Below are 12300 nucleotides of genomic sequence, written 5' to 3'. Positions count from 1 at the left end.
TCTAAAACTAACGATAGTGCCCATATTAGTGGGTTGAATAGCATCCCCCAAAATTTGTCTCCACTATATACCTATGAACGTTATCTTATTTGAAAATAAGGTCTTTGTGGATATAGTCAGGTTAAGATGATCATATTGGACTACAGTAGGCCCTAAGTTCTTATTTTTGATATAACTTTTTATAGTAGTAGTAGAATCGTAGAGGCTCTGTTTTGTTCGTTTGTTTTTGTTTGTTTGTTTTTAAGGAAAAGACTTAGAGACACAGACACACAGAGGGAAGAAAGCCATGGAAAGACAAAGGTGAAGATTCGAGTTGTACTTCCACAAGCCCAAGAATGCAGATAACACCAGGAGTTAGAAGAAACAAGTAAGGATTCTTCCCTGGATTGATTGTTCAAAGGGAGCATGGCCCTGCTGAGACCCTAATTTCAGACTTCTAGGCTGCAGAACTATGAAAGAATGAATTCCTTTGTTTTTAGCCACTCTGCTTCTGTTGTTTTCTTATGGAAGCCCTGGGAAACTAATCTATCTATTTATACATGGAAATGGAAATGAGAGAAAAGGTGTTAAAGAGTGAGCTTCTCAGACCCCCTACCCCTTTTTGGTATTGTTTTGACTTTTGGACTCATTTTAATATTTACCGTAGTTATCAAAATAAAATGAAGAACATTGAGGGAAAAAAGTCTTTAAAATGAAATACAAACAAATGAACCTAACAATATTTCCATTCAACCTAATGGAAAAATGCAACCAAACTTAAGGGTGGAACAAAGAATGAATCCAGATAACTAGCAAACATGTTGTCACAGTATTTTGACTATTATACCTTCAGTGTAAAGACAAAAAAGACTTTCTAAAAGGTTGTGAAATCTAGTTAGCAAGGTTTTTGTATTGGCATAGATGGGTAATTTCAGAACTGCTTTCAATGTAATCTAAACTGACAAATGAAATTATATATTGTGAACAATGGTAGCAAGGTATTTCACTGTCGGAAAAGGGAGTAACCATATGAAAAGGGGTGGGGGAATAGAACAGATATTCTAGTATAAATTGAAATTGGGAGTATCAGCTTATGAGATAAACAGACATATACATACATGTATAGATGTATGTACGCATATATAGATCTGCGTATATTATAGACACATATCCATATATTATCTATTCTAGTGCTCTAGATATCACTTCTCAGAGACAGTTGGAGATGTTTAAGACTTTTTCCATACACTGTATGGCCAGTTTCATTTGGGTCTCAAAGGGCAACATTCGTTAGTTGCTATTTACTAAATTTTCCAGGGTATATTTATATAAATTTTTACTTGCTTTGAAACAACTTTTTTGATGTTATGTTTTAAAACTTATGATAATAAATATTTGCAGAGATAATGATTATAAAGTATTTAAAAGGTTGATGTAATATCATACAAATTGACGGAAAATCATATTCCATGAAAACATTATAGCTAATTAGAGGACAATGTTTCTTAGATGTCTACTCTCAAAAAGTAATTCATTTTATCCTCCATTTTGATTGGTGCTAATAAAATGTATTGAACAGAGTTCTTAAAGCATGCTATAACTAATAGAATTTTTTTTAATTTCTGATTTTTTATTTTCCAAAGTAATATTTATTTAAAATTATATCAAAAATTAAGTTTTGTCAGACTATGTCCACTTTGGCAAAATAAACTTTCTTTTTGTTTATGATCATTTTGTCTTTCACTATGAGTCAAATTATTAAGGTGAGTTTTCTTTTCAATTTATTGCAATTATCCTAGTAGACAGCACAAGATGCTGTTGAAGTCTTAGTTTTGAGGGTTAATATTAAATCACCTTTCTTAGATTTCTCTTCCTCTTTAGATCAATAATGCAAAAGGTCTAATGTTATGTCAAAGGACTTGCATTCATCAAACTGGAAATAACTTGTGGCTGTTCATTAGGATTATCCTCTCCTCCTTTTTAAAATATATTACTGAGGGATTTTTATTCAATCAATGAATAATAGAATATTTTATGAACCAAGTTAGAAAATAGACTGTGAGAAATGTATAGATAATTGGTAAACAGAACAAATCAGAATAAGTCCACAATTATAAAACATAAATTCCTTCCTTGCTAGATTAAAAATTGTATAAAAATAATATTATTCATAACATATATACTGTAGATTTGGAGGCTTTTATCACCATTTGCCATATATAAGATTTGGGTTTAGTAGAAATTTAGTAATTTGAAATTAACTTTTAGTCATTTTTAAAATTTTACATTTACATTTTATTTGCTATTTGGGGGATAGTGTAGTACTTACAGTCTGAAGATGTTTTTTGAAACCTGTATTGAAACATTTCAAAAATATCTAGTGGAGTTTCTTTATATCATCCTTCATATTTATTTTTGTCAATATGCTAACTTCTCATGAATGCTTTGCCTTGTGCTATAATCATCCAAAAATTACCCTAATGTTTCCTTAAAAAGTACTCTTTTAAAGAATCTGCTACATTAATAACTTCGTATAACATTTAATATGTAATTAAACAACATATTATGGATTTACTGAGGTAATTGAGTTAGGAGACGTTCATTGAAGTAACTATATTTCATTCAGTTATAGCTGGGATGTTGTAAAAGCAAGAAACAGACAGACTTATAATCACTTAAAGTCATATAAACTGCATAATTTCTTTAATTTATAATGTTATGTGACTTGAAAATATGCATACTAAAAGAAGCTTTACATCATTAATTATTAATAAAATGCATTTTAAAAACAATTAAATACTATGACATGCTTATTGAAATGGCTAATATTAAAAGATGCTGACTATCTGAAGTATTGTGGAGAATAGAGAGAATTGAGTGGAACTGGAACTCTGATACTCTGACATGTATGTAAAATGACACAACCACTTTGGAAAAAACAGTTCAATAACTTGTGGTGTTTTGTCTGCTAAGCGTATGTCAGCCATATGGTATAGCCATTCTACTCCTAGATATTTGCCCAAAGAAATGAAAAGGAAACATATGTCCATATATTGTATATCTATTATTATAACATAGATATTTGTAATAGTCTAAACCAACCTAAATGTCTATGAATGGCTAAATAAGTAACACATTATGGTGTACCAAAGAAATGGAATATTAGCAACAAAAATGGGTGAACTGCTAATAAAATCAACACCATGGATGAACCTAAAAATGTCTCTGAATAAGAGAAGCCAAGAACCTCCACTCCCCCAAAAATAGTATATATTAGGTGATTCCATTTATACAAAAGTCAAGAAAAGGTAAACTTTTTTTTTTTTTCTTTTTTTTTTTTTGAGACGGAGTTTCGCTCTTGTTACCCAGGCTGGAGTGCAATGGCGTGATCTCGGCTCACCGCAACCTCCGCCTCCTGGGTTCAGGCAATTCTCCTGCCTCAGCCTCCTGAGTAGCTGGGATTACAGGCACGCGCCACCGTGCCCAGCTAATTTTTTTAATGTGTTTTTAGTAGAGACGGGGTTTCACCATATTGACCAGGATGGTCTCGATCTTCTGACCTCGTGATCCACCCACCTCGGCCTCCCAAAGTGCTGGGATTACAGGCATGAGCCACCGTGCCCGGCCCAGGTAAACTGTTTTATACTGACAGAAAGCAGGTAATGATTGTTTGGGGATGGAAGGGTAAGGTAGGATGGGTAAGAGGCAAATATTACAAAGAGGCATGAGGAAATTTTGGGGGAGGATGACAGGTTCACTATTTTGATTGTCGTGAGTATTTCACAGTGTTAAAATTATTAAATTTTATCCTTTAAATTTTTACAGTTGCAAAAGGTTTTACAGAAAAGATGTTATTTTAAAGTGTCCTTTGAAACAATGTGTTTTCATTCTCTGTGGTCATGTGTCCCATGAACCACAAGGAACTCTTTCAGTGCAGACTATGCCTCTCTTTCACTGTCTTATTCCATGTCTCAGCCACTGCAAGCTGCTCTAGTCAAATTCTCACCTTCATCTTTTTCAAGATGGGTCAGGCATCAATTCCCCAAGTCTCCAGCTGCAGGAAACAAGTATCTAAGCTTTTCAAGTGGTATTGTACCTATAGACTTTAAGTGAAGGTCACACATTCTTCACCTTGCTGGAGATTAGAATTTAGGTATTTCTAATTATACCTTTTATATGTTAGATATGAATGAGTTCTTTAACTGGTTGCCAACAGCCTACCATGTCTGCTTGGAGTTACATCTTACAAGTCACTTGGAAATACAACACCTATTATTTTTATATCTCATACGAAAGCGAGTTAGGAAACTTCCCTTTAACAATCTGTTACAGATATACTGACTCTGGAAATATTTATTCAGTATCTACTGTATTTGAGATACTGTGCCAGGTTCTATAGAACATAAAGAGGTGATCAACATGTTATTCCTCAAATACCTTTAATAGAATCTAATATGAGAAACTAGATATGTGATATAATTCAGAGAGTGGCATGTCACAAAAAAAGATAAAAATGAAGGGCAATGGGAAATTATAGGCACAAAGATGTCCTTTATTCTGGATTTTCAAGATTTGGACCAGTGGAGAGAATAAGAAAGAAAGAACATTCCTGGGGAAAGCTTATGTGAGTAAAAGATGAAGTATGATAACTTTATAAGTAAAATAATTCTTTACCACTAGTTATTTCCAATTAGAATAATAATTCAATTTTACAACCTCAGACCTCATGACTTTGATGCTATCCAACTATTTATTAGCATATTTCTGAATACATTTAAATGAACCAATTGAAATATTTATGTGCATATTAAATTCTAAAAATGTAACAAATCACAGAGTTTCATTTACAGTTTATTAGTGAGTAGATTACCTCCTCTCCTTCCTGGCTGCTTTCATATTGATCTGAGATTTAATAACCAGATAGAAATGATACTTACACATTGTAATTGCCCTTAATAATGAGTTTTTCTGTTTTTTGTCATTTAGAGATGACAAAACCAAAAACAAAAAATATTATATAATGAATGTTATATAATACGATTTTATTCCTTGATATAACTCTATAAGGATGTTTATGAAATGGGAATATGTAAATCAAACTTGAGTTGCCAGGTACTTTAAGGGTAAGATTTTTCTGGTAACAATGGCTAGGTGGAAAAGGCCTGCAATCAGAAACATGCGGCACAGTAAATGATCTCCGAAGGCTCACATATTAAGTTTAATAGAGTATTTACTGGATATAAGGAAAAAGAAGAAACTACAAAACTGTGTGTGTATGTGTATGTTTGTTGGTATTCACTTTTATCTGTGTACACACATTCTCTTATTCCCAAACAGGAAGCAATGGTCATTGTCCTGGATCCTGGCTACTTCTTTGCAACACTCAAAAGTGCCTTCTCTTGGAATGCAGGCCGCATTGCTATTTAAGCTGGACTTTGCTTTCACTATCATTATCTGGCATCTTCTAACAACTTCTTCTTCTTTACCTCACTTAGTCGTTTTATTTCAAAGAAGTTCATAGATAAGCAGTAAAATCAAATATTTAGATTTGGTAGCAGCAAAGAGGTGAGTACGATTAACATTTTGACCTATGTAAATGACATGTTTGTTATAGCCTATCTAGAATATTTGCCTCTCATAATAATTATTTAAAATATATCACTAGGGTTGGCATTGCTAAATTAGGCATTGTAACTTCCATTATATTTTAACCAAGTAACAAAATTATAAGCCAATTTAAAAAACTATTGCCATCTACAGTAGTATACAAAATCAACATTTTGTTTTAAATTGTTTTGTAAAATTTTATAATACAGTCAATTAGTTGGCATGACAATAATTTTTAAATATCTGATATTTTCAAAGAAGATTGTAATTTTCATAGTTCGTTGTGGTTTAAATACACTTTTATATATCTTTCCAGTTGAAATAATTACACTCCAGGGCCAGGCATGGTAGCTCATGCCTGTAATCCCAGCAGTTTGGGAGACTGAGATGGGTGGATCACTTAAGGCCAGCATTTTTTCTTCCATGCTGGATGCTTCCTGCCTGATATGGTTTTGCTGTGTCCCCACTCAAATCTCATCTTGAATTGTAGCTCCCATAATCCCCTTGTGTTGTGGTAGGGACCCAGTGGAAGATAATTGAATCATGGGGGCAGTTTCCCCTCTACTTTTCCTGTGGTAGTGAATAAGTCTCACAAGAGCTAATGGTTTTATAAGGGGAAATTCCTTTTACTTGGCTGTCACTCTTATCTGCTGCCATGTGAGATGTGCCTTTCACCTTCCACCATGATTGTGAGGTCTCCTCAGTTATAAGGAACTGTAAGTCCATTAAACCTCTTTCTTTTGTAAATTTCCCAGTCTGGGGTATGTCTTTACCAATACTGTGAAAATGGACAAATACATCAGTTCTTCAGCATTTGGACTCTTGGACTTACACCAGTGGTTTGCCAGGGGCTCTTAGGCCTTTGGCCACAGACTGAAGGCTGCATTGCCAGCTTCCCTGCTTCTGAAGTTTTGAGATTTGGACTGATCCACCACTGACTCCTTTGCACCTCAACTTGCAGATGGCCTAACATGGAGTTTACCTTTTGAACGTGTGAGTCTATCTTCTTTAATAAACTCACTTTCATTTATACATCTGTCTTATTCATTCTGTCCCTCTGGAGAGCCCTGACTAATACACTCTTTAAGCTGTACTATTTTTAATGGAGTCAACACCTACCCCCTACCCTCAGTATAAAATAGACCTACTCATTCTAAACTACATCTACACAACACTCAAAATTCAATGCTTAACCATATAGATAGCATTTTCCCCCAAATTCTTAAGGCCCTCTCTGAGTCTAAACAAACAAAATACTATTTTTCTTCAAAATTATGTAGGTATATGACTTTCTTCAAGGTGGTCCAGATTAGTGTAATCAATTAGTTGGCACTACAATAATTACTAAATATCTGATATTTCCAAAGAGAATTTTGTTTTTTAAAGTTCTTTGTGGCTTAAATACACTTTCATATACTTTATTTTCTAGTTGGAATAATTTTAGTTTAGGATACAGTAGGAAATGGGTTTCAGAAATATTTTATATAAAAAATAAGCAAAAATCATGCTGTATCCAATCTTCTTCTTACTCTGGGAACATCTTACAGTTTTGTGGCCTTTTTTCTATTAAGTTACAACCTAGATAAGGGTTAAAAAACCTCAAGTCTGACTGCTTGTGCTCTTGCTCCTTCTCTCTCTGTACAAACAGTTAATTTCATAGGGGCTACCACTTTTCCATATTCTCCCCTTTCCAAGGTACATTTACTCTTCCTACTTTCATAGGATAGACAGAAGTTCTTGTTTAGACATGGCTAGTGAGCTACAGAATAACCTGAATTATGAAGAGTATTTTCTATATATTAATTTAATATTTGCACAATATTATTTTTATATTAATTAACTTATGTATTTTTTCAGTTAAAAAAGATATGTTGAGTATCTTAGCACTAACACAAAATTCCAGGCTATAAAGGTAAAACAGTAAATCAGATAGGCTATGTTTTTAGTGAGATTAGAGTAAGGCAGGAAAGACAAGTAAGTGAATAGAAACTTGCAAAAAAAAAGCGTTACAAAGATTTTGAAAAAGGAGAAATCTTCAGTGGGGTACAACCAAGTATAGATAGCTCACTTCCAGTCCAGGGATGAAAGGGGAGACACCTGGCAAATGGCCAGAAGAGTTTTGACTTCATGTGACGTTAACAGGGACTGGCTTCATATTGGATGAAGGTAAATGATGCTAATTCAGGAAAACTAGTCTGATGGTAGAAGATAAGTGCATTGGAGAGGAGTGTGACAAGGATAAATGATACCATCAGAGCCCCAAATTGTCAATGTTAAAATGAATTGCAAAGAGAACTTTTGGGAGGAAATGCTATCCTATAAGGTTAAAAAATAATACTTACTGAAACTGCCATTTATGGCCAGGGTGAAATGTCATGATAAAATGTAATCCAATAAGATACTGAGAAGTATAAATAATTATGGAAGAAATGGAAAGCAATCTTTCTGTTGCTCTACATCAATCAGGTTTCTATAATTGTGTCTAGTTTTAGATGCTGACCTTATTTAAGAAAGGGTATAAAAGAGATGGTCAGGAAAGAGAAACAAAGATAATTAACCTTCTGGCAAATAGCGGTAGTAAATGAATTAGATTTGTTTAGCTTAGAGAAAGGAAGGACAAGGGTAATCTGATTACAGAAATGAGTCATACGTAGAGTAATTAGGAGGGAAATGCAGTTTTCTTTGTCCACAGAGGACTAAACAAGAGGAAATTGACTTTAATAAAGCAGTAATTGTATTTCTAGATATAATTTTTTTTTTTTTTTACAGAAACACTTTTCAAACGCTACTACTAATCAGCTAATGCTCTATAGCTTACCACGTTTGTGTAGGTTGCCACAGGACTGGCTCTTGAGTCTCCATTAGCATCTGTCTGTGCTGACTGCTTACTCATGTGGTTAGGGATTTAAGACTAGATGTGCTCATGGATCTGTGATTTAAACACATTTGCAACAGTTTCTTACTTTGATTTCATAGATTTGCTCTGACAAGTAATTGAAAACACTGTAAGTCTGCTTTTTAAGTCAATAGCCTCCCCCTAAAGTGTGATTTAAGCTTTGGGGATAAAAGAAAAGAGATCTACAAGTTGCTTTGTTCATTTTTATCTTACTACAAAAAAATGAAAATCAACTCCTTATAAATATACTATTAATCAAGAGATTTTAAAATATATTTTTAAGTAATTTTATAACTCATTTTATGATTTTTACCTGTTTTAGTTATGTGGAAAAATTTAAAGTTACTACAAAATTTAAATGGACATTTCTAAGTGACTCTAGAAAGTTCAAGATGACTGAGTTTATCCTTTTTTACATATATATATAGAAACTTCAGGTGAATCGAAACTTTCTATACCTCCTTTCTATAAACTTCTTTAAGTTGACTGTCCACAAACTATGTTTGTAATCATGGGTTAATGGAAGGACCTTAAACTCTACCTACAAGAGAGAGGAATGTCAATGTATTTGAGAACATAAATTGAATCCATCACAGTACTATACATACATATATTTATGAAAAATTTTACACTGTGCTAAAAAAACCCTATTTCTTATGTGCCCCTTTAATCTTTAAATCTATAAAGGTCCAGTGCTTTGAACAAGTCATATGTGTCCGGGAATAACAATCAAAAAGTTTATAGTAGCAAAAACGGCGGAGAAGGTTGAGCTTTGAGTGTGATGTGTTGTAAACTGTGGAGGAAGATTGCATAGTACATAGCAGAGGAAGATCAGAAGGTGGGATAACAACTTTGGAAGGCAACAGGTTGCTAACAAATTTGCTTGGCTTGCTTGTTTGCTTCTTACTATTATTTGCTATAATAAACAAGGATGCTAGAATCACATGTGTTTACGAACTGTAAGTTAGGTAGTCTCAGTGGTAAGCTGATGTGAACCCAAAATTAGGAGTTACCCTGACATTTTTTTTTTTTATGAAACTCCTCAGCTTTATTAATGCAAACAGATTTTTATTAAAGAATGAATGCATTTATGCTAAAGAATAGCTTACATATGTTGTAAAGCAACAAGCATATCTTCAAGAAGTGAGTCCTCCTCAATATGACTCCATGCTTATTCTACATGCCTGAAAACTGGGCCCACACACAGGGGCACACGTACACGCACACAAACACAGATACGGACACACAGATATGTATACCAAAATGCCGACACCACCGCTCTCCAGATTGGATCAGCTCTCATTTAAGGCTTCTTAGGTGCCGTGGTGCCCCTAACATTACCAGAATTCAGAACAGACTTTTAGGAAGGAGCAGCATTACTTGGAAAAGTAGTCATCTGCTCTTGGCCTCCAATGTACGTATTTTAACAAATACTTAGAATTTCATTCAATGTTGACTCTGTGTTTATAATATTTAAAGAACCATAAAATTGAGAAATCTCAGGATATTTTAGTGAGAACTTCTCATTCAAAATAAACAAAAAGGGGCAATTCTGACCCTAAGATATCATCAATTGCATGATAACGCAGTAAGATTTCCCTTTAGGTTAAGATGACATGGGTTCTCTAGACAAGTCAAGTTTATCTAACTCACTCCCTATCTAAATACACTGAATGCTGAGTGATGGAGGCAAGGCTTCCTTGGTGATACCAAATCAGATATGAAGCTTGCCATCAAGGATGCATCAAACAGAACCATTAATTAAATAAGTTACCATAAATCTCAGCCGGATAAAAGGAGAGCTGACCTAGAGTGTGTTCACTTGTTGATCACTCATTCCCCTTTGCCAGGGCTTCTGTTGTTGGGGTTGTTGATTTAAACTCCTAGTTTGTCTGACTGTTTATTTCATTTGCTTGATTGTTTTCTTCCTTTTGGTGTCCTGCAATGTGTGTTGAGATTGCATCCCTCTAGGGATGTTAGAAGGGGAAAGAGGGTGGACAGGGCAGGAGGAGGGAAAGGAAAGGGGTCATTAGTAGTTGCAAGTATTCTAAGAAAATAGATGAAGTGAATACAATAAGAGGGTACTATGTGGTATATTTATGTAAATAAAAGCATTATCGTTAACTGTGAATTAACTGCCAACTATCAGGTTGTTAGTTGTAAAGCTCAATAAAGGCTGTGCTGATTCACATATGGAGAAGGGCATCTGCCATGGGAGAGGAATGAAGGGCTCCCCCGAGATGTTCCTTCCTCCCTGCGGCCAGCGTCTCCATCAGCACCCCGCCCACCCCACTAGAGATCCCATAAGTGCCCCTAACACTCTTGTGGAATTTCATAAGGCAGATTGGAATGGCCCATCCAGTAACAGCCGCAGAGTATTTGCCTGAGAGTGGTGAAAACTGGCATGGAGCTCTCCCACAGACAGGCATCGGGAAATGAGAAAAACAAGAAGAGAGCCTAGAACCCTCCTCCCCAGCCACACTCCCACCCTCCTCACAGTCACAGCAGCAGCAGCAGGTTTCAATGTAACGTAATTACTTTAATGATACTTTCTTTAGATTTAGAATTGCTCTTCTGAATTTAAAAAGCTTGATCAGCCAATACGTTGGCAGTCTTTTCATCCCAAATTTGAAACGTTGCTTACTCATCCATTCATTCCCTTGAACTCCGTGACCAATGCTGCCTTTGCTGAAGTGTCTCAAGTTCATTCAGCCGTCATCGGACTCCAATTCCTGGGAAACCTCTTCGGAGGAGCTGTTGCTGTGGATCCGCCCGTCGCTCTTCATACTGTGGAAAGTCTTCCTGAAGGCCTCCATCATGGCGTGGGCCAGTTTCTTGGCCTCGAGCTTGCTCTCGCATTCCACGGCATGGCAGTCCATCTGGTAGGACAGGTCATCATTGATCTCCCTGTACACCCAGGCAAAGATGTTGGGGCTCACGTTGTGGTCGGCGGTGCAGTAGGCGATGCGGGCCACCTGGAAGGTATCCATGTGCACGGTGGCCTCCCCTTTGTGGTCCAGGTGATGGAGCCACACTTGGAATGGCTGGATTTCCAGGAGGGCATTGGCTGGAAAGACGTCCTCTCGGGCTAGTGTGTGCTTCTTCCAGAGCTCAATGACTGGCTTTTCTGTGCAGCCTGACAAAAATTGCATTCCAGCGGTGGAGACTTTGCCCAGGTAGGTAACCTTGCAGCCACTGTGAGTCCTGGTCTTCATCAGCGGTGTGGTCGTGCATAGCTCAATTGCCTCCGGCTCATGGAAGATGACCGCTGGGAGAGGTTCCTTTTTCAGTGTTAGGACATTCAATTTAGACTTCAACATGGTCTGAAAGTGCTGCAGGCGCTCCGTGGCCGGCTGCCACATCTTCCAGCCCCTGGGTTTGGCAGAAGAGACGCTGGCGAGACTGTCGATCGCGCCGGGGGGCGAGGGACCGCGGTCCCGCTTTACATCTGGGGTCGGTGTCCGCGGGATGTGCGTCCTGGCGCTGGCCACAGCCGCCGGGTGGGCGCAGGGGGCTGCGAGCGGGAGGAGGAGGCGCTGCGCTCCGCTGCCGGCAACTTGTGGGCACTGCTGCGCGCCGGCTGTCCTGGCGCAGCTGCGAGAGGACTGCGCAGCTCCGCCCGGGCCCGGCGAGCGCGCGGCGGCGGCCGCTCCCTCCTCCCCCGCCGCCGCCTCCCCTACCCTGACATTTTAATTGAGAAGTTGAGAGGTATTATCATCTTATCTACATGGGTTGGCAATGTACTGCAGATGACAAAGAAAAATGGGTTAATGGAGACAGATGTTTTGGAGATATAACTCCTGTCTTCATTGACTTAC

At 36.9% G+C, this 12300-nt stretch overlaps 1 protein-coding gene across 1 annotated transcript; it reads right to left on the bottom strand.

Moving 5' to 3' along the window:
* Positions 1 to 9513: 9513 nt before the first annotated feature.
* Positions 9514 to 12091, bottom strand: LOC135276353 (PTB-containing, cubilin and LRP1-interacting protein-like). Its single transcript, XM_064379965.1, has one exon. It carries the CDS (start codon positions 11842 to 11844, stop codon positions 11191 to 11193), a length of 654 nt encoding a protein of 217 aa, XP_064236035.1. The 5' UTR covers positions 11845 to 12091; the 3' UTR covers positions 9514 to 11190.
* Positions 12092 to 12300: the final 209 nt, after the last annotated feature.

This window comes from Aotus nancymaae, unplaced genomic scaffold (assembly GCF_030222135.1).
Source record: "Aotus nancymaae isolate 86718 unplaced genomic scaffold, 86718_ANA_hifiasm-v0.15.2.pri h1tg000022l_1, whole genome shotgun sequence".
NCBI classification, from domain to species: Eukaryota; Metazoa; Chordata; class Mammalia; order Primates; family Aotidae; genus Aotus; species Aotus nancymaae.
This window is presented reverse-complemented; position numbering and strand designations above follow the sequence as displayed.

What these genes read in the sequence shown, in the direction of transcription:
- LOC135276353 (XM_064379965.1), bottom strand. Translation starts at nt 11,844, where the DNA reads ATGTGGCAGCCGGCCACGGAGCGCCTGCAGCACTTTCAGACCATGTTG.